Source organism: Cucurbita moschata, unplaced genomic scaffold (assembly GCF_002738365.1).
Source record: "Cucurbita moschata cultivar Rifu unplaced genomic scaffold, Cmos_1.0 Cmo_Scf00007, whole genome shotgun sequence".
Lineage (NCBI taxonomy): Eukaryota > Viridiplantae > Streptophyta > Magnoliopsida > Cucurbitales > Cucurbitaceae > Cucurbita > Cucurbita moschata.
Window position 1 is genome coordinate 417,493 of NW_019268523.1, and position 18,462 is coordinate 435,954.

Genomic DNA, 18,462 nt, shown 5'->3' on the forward strand with positions numbered 1-18,462 from the left:
TCCTTGGGATATGAGACTCAATTATTATTTACAATCAAATTAAAGAAGGAAGGAAGGAAAATGTGATAATCAAGTATTTATTACCAAAAAATGCTTCATTTTGTGGGAAATGGGGATTAGGAAAATGGAAGGGACATCCCCAAAACAAGGCCTGAAGCGTAGGAAACTACAAGTAAATAATGGGAGTAACGTGTCCGCTAATTGACTGGTCAAACATACTGCCTTCACTTCAAACCAGTTTAAATTTTAATTTAATTTCATCTTTAAAATAATATTATTAATCTTTAAAATTATGATTAAATATCAATTAATGTGTTAATTTAATCCTACTCCATTATATATGATTTAGATGCCAAATATTTAAATTCTAGTTAATCTTCTCCGCATGTAAACACACGCGTCTTTCTGAATATTTTTTAATTTAGTCCTTTCTTACCTTCAAATATTTTTTTAATATTCTTATCTAAATGGTGAACGCCAAAATTCGATGAGGAACAAACTTACCTAACCTAATATTTAAAACATATGAGATAGTTAATAGTAAAATGATAAGTAATAAGATAGTGATTTTGAAGACGGGCAAATAAAATGAATAATAATTAGAGAATTATATTAAACCAAACTTGCAAATAATGCCAAATGTTTGATAAATTTTATTTGTGATTACGCGGCTTGCCACGGTTTTTGAATATCTTAAAATTTTATGAATTATGTATAAAGAAAATCAAATTAAATGACAAAATAGGACACATTCTCCCATGTTCTGAGGGGCGCATAATTATTTATTCTTAAAAAAAAACAAAAACAAAAACAAAAACTTGCCACCTCAGGGTCCTGGTCTTGCCTCTTTGTATATGTTAGGTTCACGTGGCTGGCTGGCTACGGCAACCAATTATTCCACCAATCAATCTGCCTCTCCTACGTTTCGTGCCTCAATTTTTATTTCTTAATATGCTTTTTATTTTTTTATTTTCAGATAAAATCGTTCATTTATACGATATTAGCTTAGACAAAATTAACATGGTATTTATTTATTTATTTATTTTTCGTGCCTCAAAATTATTTATTTAAAGGGTTGAATAATAAATACGATATTTAAAAGTATGGGGTCCGATTACCCTTCTAAACTTTTAAAAAATTGTTTTGATTACGGAGCTAAATATCATGATGTCTATTTATATATATATATATATATATATATATATATGAATGAGGTAAGTCAACTACAAAATTCAAGTAATAAGAAGTCATGCTAGGATTTGATGTCGGCCATGACACACCTCACAAAACTCCACCCCCAATCAAGATGTTCCTGTTTGGTAGTTCCACCTTCGTTGTCACCACTTTTTTAAACGTTGTTATTATTGTATCAAAGAAATTTGGAAACTTATAGATTTGAATCTTTTTATTGATGGATGGAATGAATAAGCACCCAAGTCTCCCATTAACTGATTAAGACGATGTTATAAGATAATATAGGCTTGTAATGGGATGAAACATCAAATTGAATTTACTTTAGAAGGGATAATTGGGAGGGAAGTTTTGTTTTTTTTTTGTTTTTTTTTTGTTTTTTTTCCAAAATCATAATCAGTGTAAAATTTCCTTGCCCCCATTTACGGAAAAAAATGGCGTCAAAGTTTAGGAAAGTGGAGTTGTGGATTGACGAGAAGAAGCGAAGAATGTTGTGAAGATGCGATAATTTACGAAAAAAAATGTAGAAAAGGAGGGATGCCACTTTCAGACGGTCCAAAAAGAGCCCACGAAGGACGATCTTCTTATTCATCAGTCGAGCCGCCAGGGTTTGGTAAGATAATCTATAAAAACGAAAAAGCATCTGAGTTGGGATTTGGGGTTCTTTGTCTTGGAATTTTCGAGAATTAAATCTGTATCTGCAAATTCCTCGCTGTTGAATTACTCGAGTTTTTGATCGGCTAAGCGAGTAAGAGGCAGACGAAAATGGGAGTAGCTGCGAAAATCGCACCGTCAATGCTATCCTCAGATTTTGCCAATTTAGCTTCGGAGGCCGAGAGAATGCTTAAATTTGGAGCGGATTGGCTTCACATGGATATTATGGTACCCACACGCTCTCTATTTCTGTTTTCCTGAATCGCCATTTCTCTCCAGTTATAATTGGACGAAGTACCTTTTGATTCTTGCTCCCATTTGGTTCTGTTTCATAACCCAATAATTTGATCCTAGTTTTTGCCTTCTTAGTCTGATTTCCCACCGGTTAGTTCTCGTGTAGTTTAATTTGTTCATAATCTACTTGACTAATTGTTTGAATCGTCTAATTTGTCTGTGCTTTTCTGGGTCTTAATAAAATTTTATCTACCCTAATTTAGTACTTCTGTAGTAATAGTGTAAGGTAGTCCATGGAGGACGAGCAGACTTTTAGCTTCACCAATATTTTCTCTGTGCTACTAATTGTTATAGTCCTGTTTAAAGAATGGATTTTACTTTCTTGTAAATGGGTTGGTGACAGTGTACAGAAAGGCGCATGGAGAGATGCATAATCCAATTAGTGATCTTACAATGACATGCTTGCGAAGTTTGAGATAAATTTATCTGCCATCACATCTGATATCTGTTGTTGCTTTATTTGCAGGATGGGTAGGCTCATTCTTTGCTGATATCATACTCCTGTTGAACTGCAATGTGCTTCATGTGAAAGGGTTTTAAATTTCCCTCTAAATAACTTGACCTCGACCTGTGTGGTGTTTTGATCGCTTCTAGTATCTACTTTCCAGCCACATGCCTGCTTATTTATAAATATTTGCTGAAGAAACTTGAGAAATATCTAGTTTTATATATTGATTTTATTATTTCTAAAGTAAAAAAAATGTGAGATCTCGTATTGGTTAGAAAGAAGAACGAAACATTCCTTATAAGGGTGTGGAAACCTCTCCCTAGACGCGTTTTTAAAACCTTGAGTGTAGCTTAGGGAAAGCCCAAAGAGGACAATATCTGCTTTCTTTCCATGTTTATTGGTCTACCTTCAGAACATTCTTTCTGCTACCATCCTTTTTAATAGGAAATAAATCTGGGGCTTCAAACTAAAAAAGTGTTGGCCCCTACCCAGAATGAACTATTATCAAGAAAATCACAAAGATTTTTCTTTTAAATGCATCGACATGGCGGCCCCGCGAAAATCTATCCATTATCATTTGGTTGAGTTCATTCTGTAACAGGATTGTGGATCATTTCTCGGTGATGTGATTTGTGCATCATCTGGAGTAACATAAGTTGGGCTTGCTTTTCTAGCAAAGTAATAGTTTTTTTGTTTATGCATTTACCGCAGGCACTTTGTCCCGAATCTGACAATTGGTGCTCCAGTCATCGAGAGTTTAAGAAAACATACGAAGTAATCTAACATCTTTGCTTCTTCAGTTTGAGGAATTTGGATGTTTGTTGATGACATTACCTGAGTTTATGAGGAATTAATTTCTTGTCTTGCAGGGCATATCTTGATTGCCACCTTATGGTTACAAATCCACTTGATTACGTTGAACCCTTGGCAAAAGCTGGTGCTTCAGGCTTTACATTTCATGTTGAAGTATCCAAAGGTACATTGTGTTTGAACTTCAGATTTGTTCTACTTCTATGGCATCAAAATTGTTTAACTTTTCTTTCCCTCTTCTCTGGTAGACAATTGGCAGCAATTAATCCAAGAAATCAAGTCAAAGGGCATGAAGTCCGGGGTTGCGCTAAAACCCGGAACACCCATTGAAGAAGTTTATCCTTTGGTATGCAATTCATCTTTACATCTTCTCCCCCAATCTCATATCCTTCATTTACAAGGATGTTATAGTTCATTGATATATAGCGCTGCAAAGTGCTTATGGTTTTGTGCAAATGCTGCTTCATCAAATTTTTTATAATTGGTAAGTTATGCTTGTTCTTTTTTTCAATTTTCAGGTAGAAAGTGAAAATCCTGTGGAAATGGTCCTTGTTATGACAGTCGAACCTGGTTTTGGTGGCCAAAAGTTCATGCCTGAAACGATGGATAAGGTTCCATTACTTCGACATTTTTCAATATTCCTTGAGGATTGTCTGATTGGCGTTTCTTGTTGAATCTCATTACTGATTTTAACTTATCCAGGTACGGAAGTTAAGACAGAAGTACCCATCTCTTGACATTGAGGTAAACGCAACGTAGCGTGTACTCGTTGCAGTTCAAATTCAGTGTACAGATGGCTGTATGAGGGATGGCTTCTGACTGGTCATTGTTTGCTTTGGTGGGCAGGTGGATGGCGGGTTGGGACCTTCGACCATAGATGCAGCAGCTTCAGCTGGGGCGAACTGCATCGTTGCAGGAAGTTCGGTGTTTGGAGCTCCCGAGCCTTCCGAAGTTATATCCATTCTGAGGAAAAGTGTTGAGGAGGCTCAACAGAACTCTTGATCCTTTAACAAGCTTCAAGAATCCGCCATCAAATCTTGTTATACACTTTTTGCAATTCATACGGGATATTTTTAGATTGATAGAAGTTGATTTGAGTCAAGTGGTGTCACTATAATCTGAACTAACATATGATTCCTTTCTGGTTTTTTATTATGCTGAAATGGATTGGCTTCATGGTGGTTTGGCAATGAAAATCCAGTTCATCATCTCTATGGAGTCAAAGGCTGCATATCTGGCTCAATGTGGCGGCCGGGTGTAATGGCCCGACTTCACCGCTAACAGACATTGTCCTTTTGAGTTTTTCCTCAAGGCTTTTAAAACACCTCTACAAAGAGAGATTTTCACTCTCTTCTAAAGAATATTTTGTTAATGTTCTCTCCAATTAATGTGAGAACTCATTCCAAGTATGAAGAAAAGCATATGTTCCAAGTTTGACGAGAAAGAAGGAGAATGCAAAGCGCATTGAAGCAGAACAAGAAAAGGAGTAATCGTATTATTACAGCTGCTGAACTCATCAAAGTTCAGGAGAAAAAAAAAAAAAAACAAAATCAAGACATCATGAACATGAACTCATCGAAGTTAAGAACACCATCAGAATTGAGATCAAATTTAGCAATCATTTTGTTGCATTCCTCAATGCTCCTTGATTCCCCAAGCCTACTCAACATCCTCTTCAAACTCTTGGTCGTTATGAACCCACAACCATCCATTTCATACATCCTAAACGCCTCCTTCAAATCACTCACTTTCTCTTCCTCTCCCACTCCTTCCACAAACGCAACAAATTCACCCCACCCCATCAACCCATCGCCGTCCGTATCCAAATTCTCCACCACCATCTCCGCCTCCTCCAGCGTCAAACTACCCCCGACGCCAGCCATACACCGCTGCAGCTCCAGTGGAGACAGCTTCCCATCGCCATCTCCGTCGACCTGCTTGAACACCTTCTCGTACAACGCCATTTTGTCCATCATTCTGGATCCGAATGAAGAAAGAGAAATGGGGTTGAAGAATTGGGGATTACAGCAAAATGGGTCTGCAATTATATGAAAAGGAAGCGCGTACCGTGGTTTGACCGCCGGATTAGTTGGGGAATGAAAATGGCAGTTGCCGTCAAGTCGTGAAGCAGATGGTCGACCATTTCTTTTCTTCACCGTTTCAACGATGTCGAAGAAAGGGGCTTCTCAGCGATTGTTGAATAAACAATTCTGCCACAAAGATTTGACAGAGAAGGAAGGAATGTTGGCAACTTCCGACCGGTTTGACAGTTTCTTCCCTCCTGACGAAAACATAAAATAATAAAGTTGGAAAGTTCTTCTTGATTTATTCCTTTCACAAAGTTGCCATCTTTTTTATTTTCTTCTTCTGGGCTCTTCAAAAGATTTAAGAATTAAAAGCTCGAAGCTTCCAAACAAATCATTTTTGTAAGAAAAAAAAAAAAAAAAAAAAACCGAAACCTCCACATACTTTATGCTTAATATTAGCTCATCAGCTCCATTCTTCATATCTAAAAATTATTGTTTTAACTAAACTTCACTCATCACAATCATCACTGCAACACTCCACTATTTGTCTTCAACAAATGGTCCACTCTAAATATGAACTCTAGTGCACTGTAGTTTTCGCTCTAGACATTTACAATTCTACATCAGTTGTGAACATGAAATGAAAGAGATGGCAGGTCAGAGTATTTGCCTATCTACTTTTCTTGTGCGTCTGTTCAACTCATCTTCATCAAACTTGTTTTCGCCTCGTTTCGACTCAGAGTTGAGTTTCAGCAACTTTTAGTATATACAACTAAGATGTGGAATCAGACTTTTGCTCAGCATCAACGGAGGCCTGGACTTGAGCAGCATACTGCAAGTTCCACAGCACATCCTCAAACGAGGGTCGAGACGATATGTCGGTAGATATGCACTTCTTTGTGATAGATATAACTCTTGATAACGACTCTTGGGAGCTTGTGGTCAATACAACTGGATCCACAATTCGTCTCCGCCCATCCGTGCTGCCAAAGGACGCCTGTTGTTGTTTCATACACATAAAGATTCAGAAACCACAAAGAACAGAATAAGCAGCTCTTTTAGTTGAACTTGAATGGAAACTCAGCCATTGAGAATTGAAGAGGAGAAAATGTAAAATACCATGTCATTCAGAAGAAATGTTTCTTCTCTTCCAGTTACAATAGGCCCAACAAGTGATTCAAGCAATATATACCCAAAATTGTAAACATCATCCTCCACCAACTTTTTCCTTGGTTTTGAGCCCTCTCCCTTTGTCTACAAAAAGAAAGGATACGGTATAAGTTCATTCACCAAAAGAAGCCAGAAGAAATCTCAAGAACTAAATTCCAAAGACTAAGCTAACTAACTTACCTCGTGTTTTTCAGTTTCGTCAGTGATCATCAACGTGCCATAGTCGCTAAGTTTTGGAATTTGATGTTCATCAAGCAATATATTGTTCGTTTTCAATCGATTATTGAATGAACCAGGAATAACCCCTGTGTGTAGAAAGTGAATGGCCTTGGCAATTCCAATTAGAATTGTCAACCTATCTGACCACTTCAGTACCTTGTCTGGATAAGTTTCTACATTTGAAGACAATGAGGTAATGTCACCATTCCATCAATAAATTCAAAGCTAAAGAGAGCCTAAAACATGTTCAAGAATGCAAGTTTTACACCTAAAACTATTGTATAAGAAAGATTGTCTTGCAATAACCAGAGAAAACAATGTTTCAAAATTTTCTTCTTTAACTGTTGATGGTGGACTAACCTGATAAAAGGGTACGGTAATTCCCATTCGACACGTATTCGTATACGAGAAGAACTTGGTTGATACTTGAGTTGTCATGTCCGTCTCCTTCTATACAGTGACCAAAAAGGCCAACTAAATGGGGGTGGTGAAGCTTCGAAAGAACATCCAGCCGAACTTTAAGGTTCTGTACTGAAAATTTCTTGGATAAAGCTAAACACCTTATAGCAACAAGGGTCCCATTCTCCAATTTTCCTCTGTAGAGCTGAAGAAGTAAACAAAAACCTTAAATTTTCAGAATTAAATTCAACGCCCTCAAAAGCAGCTTCACAATAAGAAATCTAAACATGAATCTAAGCATCCTGGGGGCATTTTTAGAAGTGAGTTCGTAGATGAAAGGCTCAGCTAAGAAAAGCTTTTGGTTGACATAACCCAGAATCAGATCAAGTGCTTGGGTAATACCTTTCCTATAGAACCTTCTCCCAAGAGCATTGACCTATCGAAGTCCTTTGTAGCTTCCCTTAGTTCTTGAAAGGAAAATGATCGACATACTGGAACAGTCTGAGCACCTAGCTTCAAAGCTTGAGAAATAAACCCTACAAAATAACACTTCCTCTAAGCTTTCATAGACATTAGAATCAGACAAACAGACATAACTTACTGGCATTTGCAAGTAGCTCAGATGGAGCTGCAGCAGGTGAGTTTTCTTGTATAACTTTTGGCGGTACTGGCTGTTCTTGTACTGTTCTTTTGAAGAGCCTTCGGTACAAATAAATAAGTCCCAAGGCTAAAAGCACAATAACAATTATAGCTCCACAGATGAAGGCAACAATCAACAGTTTTTGTTTTCTTCTAGACTTTCCTGATCCTAAAAGGGCTTCTGCACAAAATGATGCTTCATGCTGGTGTTGCAAGTCAGAAGCAAAACAATTCCCACCAAATCTAACCATTCTCTTGTCTGAAGAACTACTCAAGCAAGTGGGAAGTGTTCCAGTTAACTTGTTGTTGGAAATATCAACATACCCAAGTTTTGTACTGCAACTTAGAGGATTTTGAAGAGATCCACTCATCATATTTGAAGCTAAATTCAGATATGTAATGTTTGGCAAATTGAACAGGAAAGGAGGTGGCGACCCTGTTAGTTGATTGGATGATAAATCAAGATGTTGAAGCTGATCCATTTGACTAAAGTGCTTAGGAATTTCACCGGATAGAGCATTCTTGCTAAGTAGAAGTGTAACTAATCCTTTTGACATCACAGGAAGCACAGAGTTTAGCTTATTTTCTCTCATATCCAGTACATGCAAATTGGTTAAAGCACTCAAGTCGGGCAATTCCCCAGAAATTTCATTGTGAGACAGAGAAACATCAGCTAATGTTCTAATTTTGCATAACGAGGAGGGAAATTGACCCGTTAGTCGATTGCTTTTCAAGCTCAAAAAGGTAAGGTTTGTTAAAGAATCAAGCCAATCAGGGACTGTTTCGTTGAAGAAATTGCCATCAAGAACCAATGAATAGAGTTGAACCATGGTGGAAATCCTAGAAGGGATTTGACCATATATGAAATTAGAGCTCAAATCCAAGAACTCAAGCGAGGAGAGACGATGAATCTTATCAGGAAGTGGCCCCCAAATGCCCAAAGAAATTAAGCTGAGAACCCGCAAGCTACTTAACCTGGACAATGTGGTAACGAAGGAATCCATGGAAAATCTCTCAGATAGAGTTTGATTCGGAATTGGAAACCCATTAAACCCTCTAAATTTGACAAGCTTATCCCCCATAATTCTGAGTTCAGTCACTACATTGTCCTGGCACGCAATAGTCATGTCTCGAGATGGGGAAACATTACAGAGGTCGCCATCGAAAGCGTCCATAACTTCCAAGGAAGAAGGGTACTCCAAATGCTTCCTAATCTGTAACAGGATTTGAATCTGAGAAGTTTGTAGCTGATGGGTATTGGGAAGGAATAAAACCCATGAAAGACTGACAATAAGGAAAAGTTGCAGAGAACCCATTTGAGAAAGCCTCTGAAACTAGCTGGGTAATCAACAAGATGATCGAAAACGAAGAACGAACGCAAGAATTCTTTGTCTGAACCTCATGATATGAAACTGGAAAAACTTTTGACCGAATTCATCAAAAGCGAACTATCTGGGGAAATTCCCCCAGCAGGAATTATTCTCCACTCGAGTAGAAAATACAAAAGTAATGCTGCTAAACCCTCAAAAACAGAGAGCAAAGCTCCGACCAAAAGGAAAAGAGAAAGCAATGAAAAAGAAAACAGAGAAAATCAGAGTAAAGCAGAGAATCTTCTAAACAGAGTACACTTCCCACAGGTAACAAACGCTCAAGGATGAAAAAGCTGCAATAGAATTGGAAGAGACAAGATACAAAAACTCAATCTGACGATCACAAACAATGTATCGGTAGGATAAAATCCTAAAAAACAGAGAAGAAACCAAACAAAACAAAAAGGGGATGGGGGAAATAGAGACAAAATGATAAAGCAGAGTAAAGAAAGCACTAGCGTTGCTCTTCCATAAAAAATAAAAAGGAAGAAGACGAAGAAGAAGGGAATTAAGGAGGATAAGAGATAATTGGTAGAGGTAGTTGAAAGGGTGCTCTAAAAATCAGAACCAAGACTGAAAGAGCATTAACTACACCTACAAGGCGGTCTTCTCTGACATGCAAGAGCTCAAGATTTCGTCCTTGGAGCAAATAAACCAAGTGGGGATGGATAAAATGGCGGTGGGTGTGAGCCCAACAGGAAAAAGATCGAATTCTGTGAAGAACAAAGAAAGTGGAGTGCGCTGGCGAGCTCTGTCCCGCTGCTAAATTTGAAACGCCATGCTACTCTCTCTGTGTTGTTTGCTTCTTTCTTATTACTCTGTTTTTTTTTTTTTTTTCCTTCGATTCTTTTTAATATTTCTCTGTTGTCATTATTATCCTACAGATTTCGAAGAATTTACGATGTTGCCATCACGTGCTCTCTTTTTTAGTTACCCGTTTTTATTATTATACACACAGTCTGAGATATTACCGTTATAAATGAACCGCCACGGTCACGAATCACAATTTCTTTCCCACATGTATTTTTTATATATATATTAAATTTAAGTTTTAGGTTTAAATTCCATTTTTATTTGTATTTTCGGTTTAAACTTTTAAATTATTTATTTTGGTTCTTCAATTTTTAATTTCTTTTTTTTTTTTTAATTTTGGGTTTTAAACTATTAAATATTAATTACTCTTTTCTTTTTTATTATTTTTATTTTAGATTAGATGAAAAAAAAATAAAAGAATAAAAAGAAAAGAAACGAAAGCGGCAGTAATAAATAATGTGAAACAACATGTGAGACCAATTTAATACCACCCCTCACTTATGCTTCACATGTCACACTTTCACTTATGCTTTACATGTCCATTCTCAACAGTTCTATTTTATTTTTATATTATTTTTTTAAAAAATATACACTTTGTTTTTTATAGGAACAAAATTCTTAGTGTAAAAACTTCTTTCTAGTATATGCGTTTTAAAATGGTAAAGTTGATGGTACGTAACGGATAACAACGAACAATATCTGCTAGTGGTTGACTTAAGTTGTTACATATGATATCAAAACCAGACACGTGACACATATTAGATTCCAAGGGGTGTGTATTGTGAGATCTCTCGTCGACTAAAGAGAATAACGAAATAGAACTTTTTTTTTTTTTTTTAAATCTTTTTATGGATAATAGAGCCAAACTCGTAATCTTCACACTTTTTCAAGACCAAACAGCCAAGAAAAGGAAAAAAATAGGGCTGTATAAATGGGACCATCTTATTCTTCATATTTTTTTTCATTCAATTTCAATATATAAAAAGTTCACTATGCGTTAATTTATATGGATGACGTTATACATGATGTCAAGTAAGTTTTACAATTTTTACATTAGATGTCGTATTAATGTCTTTACATTATATCCATAGAAAAAATTTAACCTAATGTTTATTCTCTTATTTTTAGATTGGCATGTTATATTCCTTTCATGTCTTTGTCATTTACATTATCTTCACCCTTATCCATTTCTTTATCTTCAATTTTTGAGGATTCTTATTTTACCTTCATAAACTAAAACGACAGAAAATAGTAATACTTTTATCGATACTTTATAAAGAAAAACTTCTAGTACTTTATTTTAAAGTATTCTAAATTTTCAAATGTTTCAATAATCTTTAAAAAAGTATTTTTATCATTAATATATATATAGACAGAAATCGTTAGTACCTCATTCGAGAAAAATGGATATGAAGTAAAAAATTGCAATATTTTAAACAAAAGGTCAAAATGTAATTGTGGCCCGCTAGTAATGCAGGTAAAATAAAATATTATTTGAGTAGGGTTGGGTTATAAATACTTTTTTTTAGTTGAATGCAGGTTAGTCTTGATTCTCAACATACCCTAAGCTGCAAAATTAAAAGAAAGAACTTTAATAGGAGGCATCAATGATATAATAGTAAGTAAATGTCAGAACCCAAATACAATTATGAGCGAATAATGGGCGAAACAGACGAGAGTTTGAATGCGAGAATTTGACTGTGATCACCGGAGACCTAGTCTACTACATGTCATAGCATTGCCTGACATTGCAGCTCAGTTACAATGGCTTCTAATAATTAAAGGTTTGGGCAGCAGTTGATAGGTAATTTGAATGTTTTTAACAAATTTATAAATTGAATCTCAAGTATTATATGATTTAGTTATCAAGATTATAAAGTATCCTTATAGTATCACTATAAATAAGCACATGTATGCTCAAGACCTGATCACTTTTACATTGATAATTAGTATTTTGTCGACTAAATTATATTCAAATTGACGATGTCTCAAGCATCTAGAGCGTTAAACGAGCAAATTCTGATATTCAGAACAACAGTGTTCACTTGGACAAAGAAACTTATACTGAAATAAGATCATGAAAATGTACCTTTTCCTCCAAATCAGGCCAACGAGATTTGGAGAGACATGAGCTTTTAAACACTTGCCCTACATGACATCAAAAAAACAAGTACAATACATCAGGCTTACGTCATTGAAGTGGCAAAATGCTTTTCAATCCCAAGGCGGCGTTGAGGCAGCTCAATATAATTAACAACAGAAGTGGAGTATCCAATTACTTGGTTGGTTGGGTAAGTAGGATCCAACGACAGAAGGGTGGATCCACACTTAACGTGGCCACTTGAAACAGTAAAACACACTACTTTTTTTCACAAAAAAGATAGCTGGTTGTGCGTCTGTTTAAGCACGCAAGCGACAGTAGTTTCAAGAACATGCCCTTCAAAGTATCAGAAAAAGATGAAGTGCGTGTGGTTACCAGAGTTCCGAAGTTCAATAATTGTAACTTCATAGGTTGGATTGGTCATTGGAGGACAAATATATAGTAATTTTATTTTTCTCTGTGCAGAATACGAAAATTACAATACAGCATTCCAGTCCAGAAGATTTATTTTCATAGCAACTTGGGGAAGTTGATGTTATAAGTCATACAACTACTAAAAGCAATGATCAAAAAATTACTTGACAGATAATGGATGCTGGAAGCTGATTCTTCCAACAGTTTGAGAGTCCCTGCAAGCACAACCATTATAACAGATTATACTACAAAATTAGTTTTTGAACTTTCAAATCATTTAAAATTTAAAGATCTAAGAAAAGGGTAAAATCACTCACTATGTAACAAGGATGCACTTTCATTTTTTCAACTCTTGTTGTTCAGCACACGGCTGATGAGTAGAAGACTCCAGATAAGAAATAACAAGATCAGCAGCTTTGCATCCGGAGGCTATAGATTTTCCAACAGACAAACCATCCCTGTGGTTACCTACAAGGTGCGTAATTCATAAGGTTGAAAATCCACAACTCACAAGAAACTAAAAGTATGCAAGATTCAGAAATGAAATAGTTCATATTACTCGGGGATAGGAAAATTGAATGTAACAAAACAGTAAGAATACGCCCATCACATCACGTCATAGGATTTGAACAAATATGTACGAAGCTAGATGTAAGTAATGTGAACCAAAAAACGAAAAACGGATATGAGGATGACAAAAAGTTAAAGGTATAATATGATTTAAGAAAGAAAGTTTGATGATTATATTAACCTTAACTTACGAGGAAACCTAGCTAAATTTTTTTAACTAGTAATTATTTAAAATAATATGAAAAAGGATATTCTAAAATTTGAGTCATCCTTTGCTTCTCTGCTAGAAAAGATAATAATAAAAACTTCATATTAGTATTATTCCACCTCATATCAACAGTACCATGCCTTGTGTTAGACATTGCTAATCAAACTAATAATCAAATCCACATAATAGGATGCGCTGAAAATAAATTTTAAAAACAAATCACTCTTAAATTTAATTTTCAAGAATAACAGTTATTTAACAACCTCAAATTCTAGTTCTAATTCTAATTCAGAACACTCAAACACAAGAATAATTTCTGCAAATTCTGGATGCCTTGTAGTTACCTGCATAAAAGAAGCCAGGAAGACTTTTTTCCATTGTTTCAATTGCCTTCACAACTGAATCATAGTTACGCCCATATAAGGGAAATGCTTTGCTCCAGTAGAAATGGCTGTCATTGTACGTATAACGTGCCAGAAGAAAGTGTGAACACACGTGAAAGTTCTTGACATTTATTTCTAATCAAAACTATCAGGAGTGATACGATGTAAATGGAAGTTTGTGTACTTGACAAAAGTGGGCTCCCCTTCAACTCCCAACAGCTGTCTGAGATCCGATGTAACAATTTGCTTCAGCTCATCCCTGGAAAGCAAGAGAAGGAAAGTTTAGTTGCAACATGCAAGAATAAAACAGAAGTAAAAATAAAACAAAAACAATTTGTTGAACTAGATAATGGCAGCAATATATTTTTTGTTTGTTTGCATAATAACGAAAACCAAGTAGCGCTACTAACGTTGATGACTTTGCAAGCTCCCTGTTTCGACTCCCTCCAATAAAAGTAGTATACAGATACTCATCATTTGATGCACGATTTGGAAACATCATGGAGGAAAAGAGTGTACCTGTAGAGAAGAATTACTCGTCTGTTTGGAGGAACAATGTAAGTTTTCAGGAATCCAAAAGAACAAATAAAAATACCAAGGGTTCTTAGACCATTTTGTTGCTCTAAGGAAGGTACAAGAACTCCAAATCCCTCCAGTGGTCGCTTAACACTTTCCTTTCTGAAGGTAGTTATCATGACTGACAAAGGCAAGTAAGCCACCTGTAATAAAAATAGTGAAGTCTTCAGCTACTCTTACGAAGTTGCTTTGAGGTTTAAGAAGATCCAGTACTTTATGTACCAAAGGAAGAAAGGGAAAAGTCGTGAGGGGGGCTCAGGTGTTTAGACTCGGGGGAATGGGAGTGTGATGCAAGTGTGGGGGAGTTCAGGTAGGAAGTACGTAAGGATGATGTCACAACACGCCATCCAACTGTTCCCTGATCTGAACATTCAGAATAGAATTAGGGCAAGAATTTAAGCGTTGGTCGGTTTAGATGTTACATGCATCCATCCAAACTATTGCATCAGAGTAGATACAGAAGCAGAGAAGTGGTTGAAAAGTTCTTTAGGTTTTCTGAAGATATATCTTCTGTGGTTGAAGAGTTCTTTACATTTTCAGAAGATAATAAAATATGGGGAAAGCCTCTTTCTTTCTTTCCTATTCAGGGTCGAGCTTCACCACTTCAAACGAAAAGAATTGAAAAGAAAAGAAAATAAAAGAAAAATTCAACTATTAATCTCTTTCTCGTCATAATTTCTATTTGTATGAACATTGCAAACATGCATGCCATATAACAATATCATTATTGCTTTTCCTTTCATAAATCTGCTCATATTACCTCAGGAAGAAAATTTAGCGGAAATGGAATTCCTCCTTTCATAAACTTCATTTCTCTGACATTGCAAACAGGAGCCTGGGATAAGACAAGCGTGTCATTAAATGCCTCAACATGTTATTAATCAGCAGAACAAATACAAACTTAAAAATAAGACATTTCTGAAAATAATAATCAATTGATAATAGTATTTAAATATTTGCCTCTACTCGAGACAAGGCAGGTATAATTGAATTAGAAATTAAACGATAATAATAAAAAATAATTAAAGTTGTTCCCAGAGATGGTCCCTGTCGGGCCAATCAAAATTTTAATTTTTTTTTCTAGCAGTGGTATCCAGTTCTAAACTTGAAATGCCCTTATGTAGTCATACAGTATGAGTTTTAACATTCTTTTAGCTCATTTCTCTTCAATTAAGGGAAGCTTACCGCTGTACATTTAGTAAGGTCGTCTAAAGTATGAAGGATTGTGCAAAGCAAACAAATTAGAAAGTTCAGAAACACATAAAAGCAAACAAAAATCTCCAATGGGCCTAACCGTCATGATTACAGCATCAGCGTCAGCAATTAAATTCTTAGAATTCCGGTCACTAGAATAAGTGAGTGACCAATTTTGTGAGGCGGACTTCCCAGCATTGTAAGATAATGACAAAACTTCTGATCTTAACTTAAGCACATCTTCACCGAGCTCTTTGCTTAGCGTATCAGTGAGCGTCTGTCACAAGATGGATCAATCTAAACATTTAGTTTCAGCCGAGGAGGAGACAACAATAATCCATGTAAAACGAGGCTTATTGGACAACTGTCAAAATACTAGTAGAAAATGAACTCAACAATAGTGAAACTAAATGAACCAAATCCTACAAAAGAGGGGACTTAAAGAAAATGGCACAGAAGATACCTGCATTCCATTCTGAAAGGAAAATGAACCACGAGTAGGTTTCCTTTTTCCTGTAGTACCATTTCTCACTCCACTATTCTCCTTTTTGGTAGACAATTTCGACTGCACTAATCCAGATAAAATAGAACCAAACCTGAGGAAAAAAGAAAGCTCACCACTAACAAATCAATACATTTTGTATAACAGGCATTACAATGCCATAAAGCAAAACACCCAAGTCTAGAAAAATTGTACAGTATTCCGACCAAGGATAGACATTGGGCTAAAGCAGTTTCAGTTCTTTTTACGTTTACAATGAGTTTATAAATAATGAAATTGCTTGGTGCAGTGCAATAAAACTTTAACCAAAATGACTTGATTGAAGCTCGATTAGAGCAGTAACAATTTAATGGGTCATTTAGAAACTTATTCTAAGGTTTCTAAAATCGGAACAGTAGTAAAGTAATTTAACGTGAAGTATGTATCAAAATTACCTTTTCTCTATATTCCACAGCTCCGGAAATGAATGACTCATCTGTTGAACGGAAGTAAAAAAAAGAAGCAGAATTAGTTAAGCTGCAATAGGATAATAACAAATATGCCCCTGCTTATTAGTTGATTGATGACCAACGTACAGCTTTTCACACACAAAATTGGAAGCTCAACTCAACCCTAAGCATGACTATTGTCAAACATGCAAATAACGTAGAAACCTGTACTTGAGTTTATTGGCTTGCATGATTTAAAAGGCATGTTTGCCTTATAACTAATACAAGAAACAGAAAACCGAAATGTTAGTACTCACAGAAAGAGAGTCGGGATCTCCAGCACTTGTACCAGCAACAATAGGATCAATTAGATAGTCAACAACCTTGAAATTTAGGACAAGTCGAATAAAGAAGGCATTCCATATATATAATAAATATTCTATTTGTGCCATAAATAATACAAAGTATTAGGGTCTGTTGGCAAACTGTTTTATAAGAAAAGTTTTTTAGTTTTGCTTTCGAACTAGTTTCAATAATAGTGATCATGTTAGTGCTATTGTGCACATTGGAATTATTACTCACAAACTTGTGATTTACAAAGAAGAAAACTTCAATTATTTAAAAAATCAGTTCATTCAAGAAAAAACTCTAAAAGAAAATAAGAAAAACAATTTAAAAATATTAGTAATGATAAAACATGTTTGTTTTACTGAAGAAGCCAACTTTCATCGAAAAGAAATGGAATTTGGTGAAAAGAGTTCTCAAACAGATCCTTATTTATCATATGTTCGATGACCATGTTTTATAAGTAACAAACTTATCATGATAAAAGCAGAAAATTACCTCTTTTCCAAAATGACGCTGAAAGAACCCACCCACACTGTGGATAAAAGCATAAGAAACCAGTAAAGCTAAGATAATTTCCTCAAAAAGTGAGAACAAAAGAAGAGAGAAATTCGGTGAAGTTAGTTTGCAATCTAGAGAAACAAGGTCATAACCTTTCGTCAGTATCATCCTCTGATACTTTTGATGTACTATACTTTTTCCACAAAAATGGCTCCAAAATTATCTGAAACTGCAGATGACAAGTGAATTAGTAATATGAAGGAAATTTTGATAATGATGTGTTTGTGCTGCAATGCAATATTATTTGTACTAGGAATTACAAGAACTCGCAACAGAGAGAACTCTAGGGAATTCGAGTATCCTGGCAATGCTACCCACACCCAATCAAGTACCAATAACACCTTCACCTCCCTCTCACCTGCCACGACTTCAGCATCATCTAACTAACCACCCTAGGACACAATTGTACAACCTATAGAACAAATCCTGTAGAAGTAAGGTCGTAAAACTAGTGTATGTTTAAAAGTTCTAAAGTATTGTCTATAGCTATAGTTGCTTCCTTTAAGCTGCTCCATCGCTCTTCTTCCTTTGTGCATACGTAAAACCCTCTGTGGGCTTACCATCACCACCCTCCATGCTTACTTTACAGATCACCTAAACTGCAGCACTAAGTATCGAGACCACCATGGAGAACCAAGTGGAAGAATTTTTTTGATATTACAGGACTAAGTAAAAGAACAAGATCAGGCTAAACATTGCAAAAAGGCTGAGAAACCAACACCTCCAATGAGGTGGTAAATTTAACAACCTTCTGAACCTCCCATGTTCTTTTGAACCCCTCTAAAAATCTTACTATTCTTCTTGATCTCACAAAGCAGGGAAAAAACAACCATGTCAAAAGACTCAAAGTCAAGTGTCCGCACTCTTCTATCAAATATCAAACATGGGTAAATAGTCATACATTTGTAAAATACAGATTTGTTATAAACGATTGTGACATAAATACTTCATCGAACATGCCTCGATTGTCAGGTAGAAACAAACCTTTGACTTTGTAGATAGAATGTTGCTCTTAATCAGTGCAATGGGATCTGTAGGCACCTAGTCTCGGTCATGAAAACAAAAATAATAACAATAAAGAAGAGAACGACGAAGAATGCAAAAAAAAAAAAAAAAAAAAAAAAAAAAAAAAAAAAAAAAAAAAAA

The 18,462-nt window shown here is 35.6% G+C and overlaps 4 protein-coding genes across 12 annotated transcripts in view; 1 reads left to right on the top strand and 3 right to left on the bottom strand.

Annotated features, from left to right (window-relative positions):
• The first annotated feature begins 1,589 nt into the window (after positions 1 to 1,589).
• LOC111445640 (ribulose-phosphate 3-epimerase, cytoplasmic isoform) lies at positions 1,590 to 4,605 on the top strand. Its single transcript, XM_023084150.1, has 8 exons — positions 1,590 to 2,073; positions 2,606 to 2,610; positions 3,299 to 3,361; positions 3,457 to 3,563; positions 3,646 to 3,743; positions 3,916 to 4,008; positions 4,100 to 4,141; positions 4,244 to 4,605. The coding sequence occupies exons 1-8, from the start codon at positions 1,957 to 1,959 to the stop codon at positions 4,397 to 4,399; spliced, it is 681 nt and encodes a 226-aa protein (XP_022939918.1). The 5' UTR covers positions 1,590 to 1,956; the 3' UTR covers positions 4,400 to 4,605.
• Positions 4,606 to 4,789: 184 nt separating this feature from the next.
• Positions 4,790 to 5,800, bottom strand: LOC111444836 (putative calcium-binding protein CML19). The gene is made up of 2 exons (XM_023082916.1): positions 5,465 to 5,800; positions 4,790 to 5,374 (listed from the first exon to the last, which is right to left on the bottom strand). Exon 2 carries the CDS (start codon positions 5,371 to 5,373, stop codon positions 4,948 to 4,950), a length of 426 nt encoding a protein of 141 aa, XP_022938684.1. The 5' UTR covers position 5,374; positions 5,465 to 5,800; the 3' UTR covers positions 4,790 to 4,947.
• Positions 5,801 to 5,903: 103 nt separating this feature from the next.
• LOC111444809 (probable inactive leucine-rich repeat receptor-like protein kinase At3g03770) lies at positions 5,904 to 10,045 on the bottom strand. Of its 2 annotated transcripts, XM_023082867.1 has the most exons (7): positions 7,814 to 10,045; positions 7,615 to 7,748; positions 7,174 to 7,417; positions 6,775 to 6,986; positions 6,544 to 6,678; positions 6,193 to 6,421; positions 5,904 to 6,119 (listed from the first exon to the last, which is right to left on the bottom strand). In XM_023082867.1, the coding sequence occupies exons 1-6, from the start codon at positions 9,165 to 9,167 to the stop codon at positions 6,197 to 6,199; spliced, it is 2,304 nt and encodes a 767-aa protein (XP_022938635.1). In that variant the 5' UTR covers positions 9,168 to 10,045; the 3' UTR covers positions 5,904 to 6,119; positions 6,193 to 6,196. The 2 variants fall into 2 exon arrangements, with proteins under 2 accessions (XP_022938635.1, XP_022938634.1); XM_023082866.1 differs by having other exon boundaries at positions 5,904 to 6,421.
• A 2,513-nt stretch (positions 10,046 to 12,558) lies between these two features.
• The window catches only part of LOC111444814 (protoporphyrinogen oxidase, chloroplastic/mitochondrial), a 27,418-nt gene continuing 21,514 nt past the window's right edge, over positions 12,559 to 18,462 (bottom strand). For 6 of the 8 annotated variants that reach the window (XM_023082879.1, XM_023082880.1, XM_023082883.1 and 3 more), the window contains exons 6-19: positions 18,277 to 18,357; positions 17,409 to 17,485; positions 17,254 to 17,290; positions 16,728 to 16,793; positions 16,417 to 16,457; positions 15,944 to 16,076; positions 15,581 to 15,757; positions 15,047 to 15,121; positions 14,306 to 14,429; positions 14,121 to 14,229; positions 13,895 to 13,969; positions 13,672 to 13,778; positions 12,867 to 13,017; positions 12,559 to 12,764 (exon numbers count right to left, since the gene is read on the bottom strand). In XM_023082879.1, coding sequence (XP_022938647.1) covers positions 12,887 to 13,017; positions 13,672 to 13,778; positions 13,895 to 13,969; positions 14,121 to 14,229; positions 14,306 to 14,429; positions 15,047 to 15,121; positions 15,581 to 15,757; positions 15,944 to 16,076; positions 16,417 to 16,457; positions 16,728 to 16,793; positions 17,254 to 17,290; positions 17,409 to 17,485; positions 18,277 to 18,357 — 1,233 coding nt within the window. In that variant the 3' untranslated portion in view covers positions 12,559 to 12,764; positions 12,867 to 12,886. The remainder of the gene's footprint in view (positions 12,765 to 12,866; positions 13,018 to 13,671; positions 13,779 to 13,894; positions 13,970 to 14,120; positions 14,230 to 14,305; positions 14,430 to 15,046; positions 15,122 to 15,580; positions 15,758 to 15,943; positions 16,077 to 16,416; positions 16,458 to 16,727; positions 16,794 to 17,253; positions 17,291 to 17,408; positions 17,486 to 18,276; positions 18,358 to 18,462) is intronic. The other 2 variants (XM_023082876.1, XM_023082884.1) reach the window with 1 other exon arrangement.

Excerpts from the sequence above, each read along its gene's own strand:
- LOC111444809 (XM_023082867.1), bottom strand. The coding sequence starts at position 9,167 with ATGGGTTCTCTGCAACTTTTCCTTATTGTCAGTCTTTCATGGGTTTTA. Across the intron at positions 7,418-7,614 it reads GAGAAGGTTCTATAGGAAAG|CTCTACAGAGGAAAATTGGA; the intron begins GTATTACCCAAG and ends TTACTTCTTCAG. Across the intron at positions 6,987-7,173 it reads TTACCGTACCCTTTTATCAG|AAACTTATCCAGACAAGGTA; the intron begins GTTAGTCCACCA and ends CTTCAAATGTAG.
- LOC111445640 (XM_023084150.1), top strand. The coding sequence starts at position 1,957 with ATGGGAGTAGCTGCGAAAATCGCACCGTCAATGCTATCCTCAGATTTT. Across the intron at positions 3,362-3,456 it reads AGTTTAAGAAAACATACGAA|GGCATATCTTGATTGCCACC; the intron begins GTAATCTAACAT and ends CTTGTCTTGCAG. Across the intron at positions 3,564-3,645 it reads TCATGTTGAAGTATCCAAAG|ACAATTGGCAGCAATTAATC; the intron begins GTACATTGTGTT and ends CTTCTCTGGTAG.
- LOC111444836 (XM_023082916.1), bottom strand. The coding sequence starts at position 5,373 with ATGATGGACAAAATGGCGTTGTACGAGAAGGTGTTCAAGCAGGTCGAC.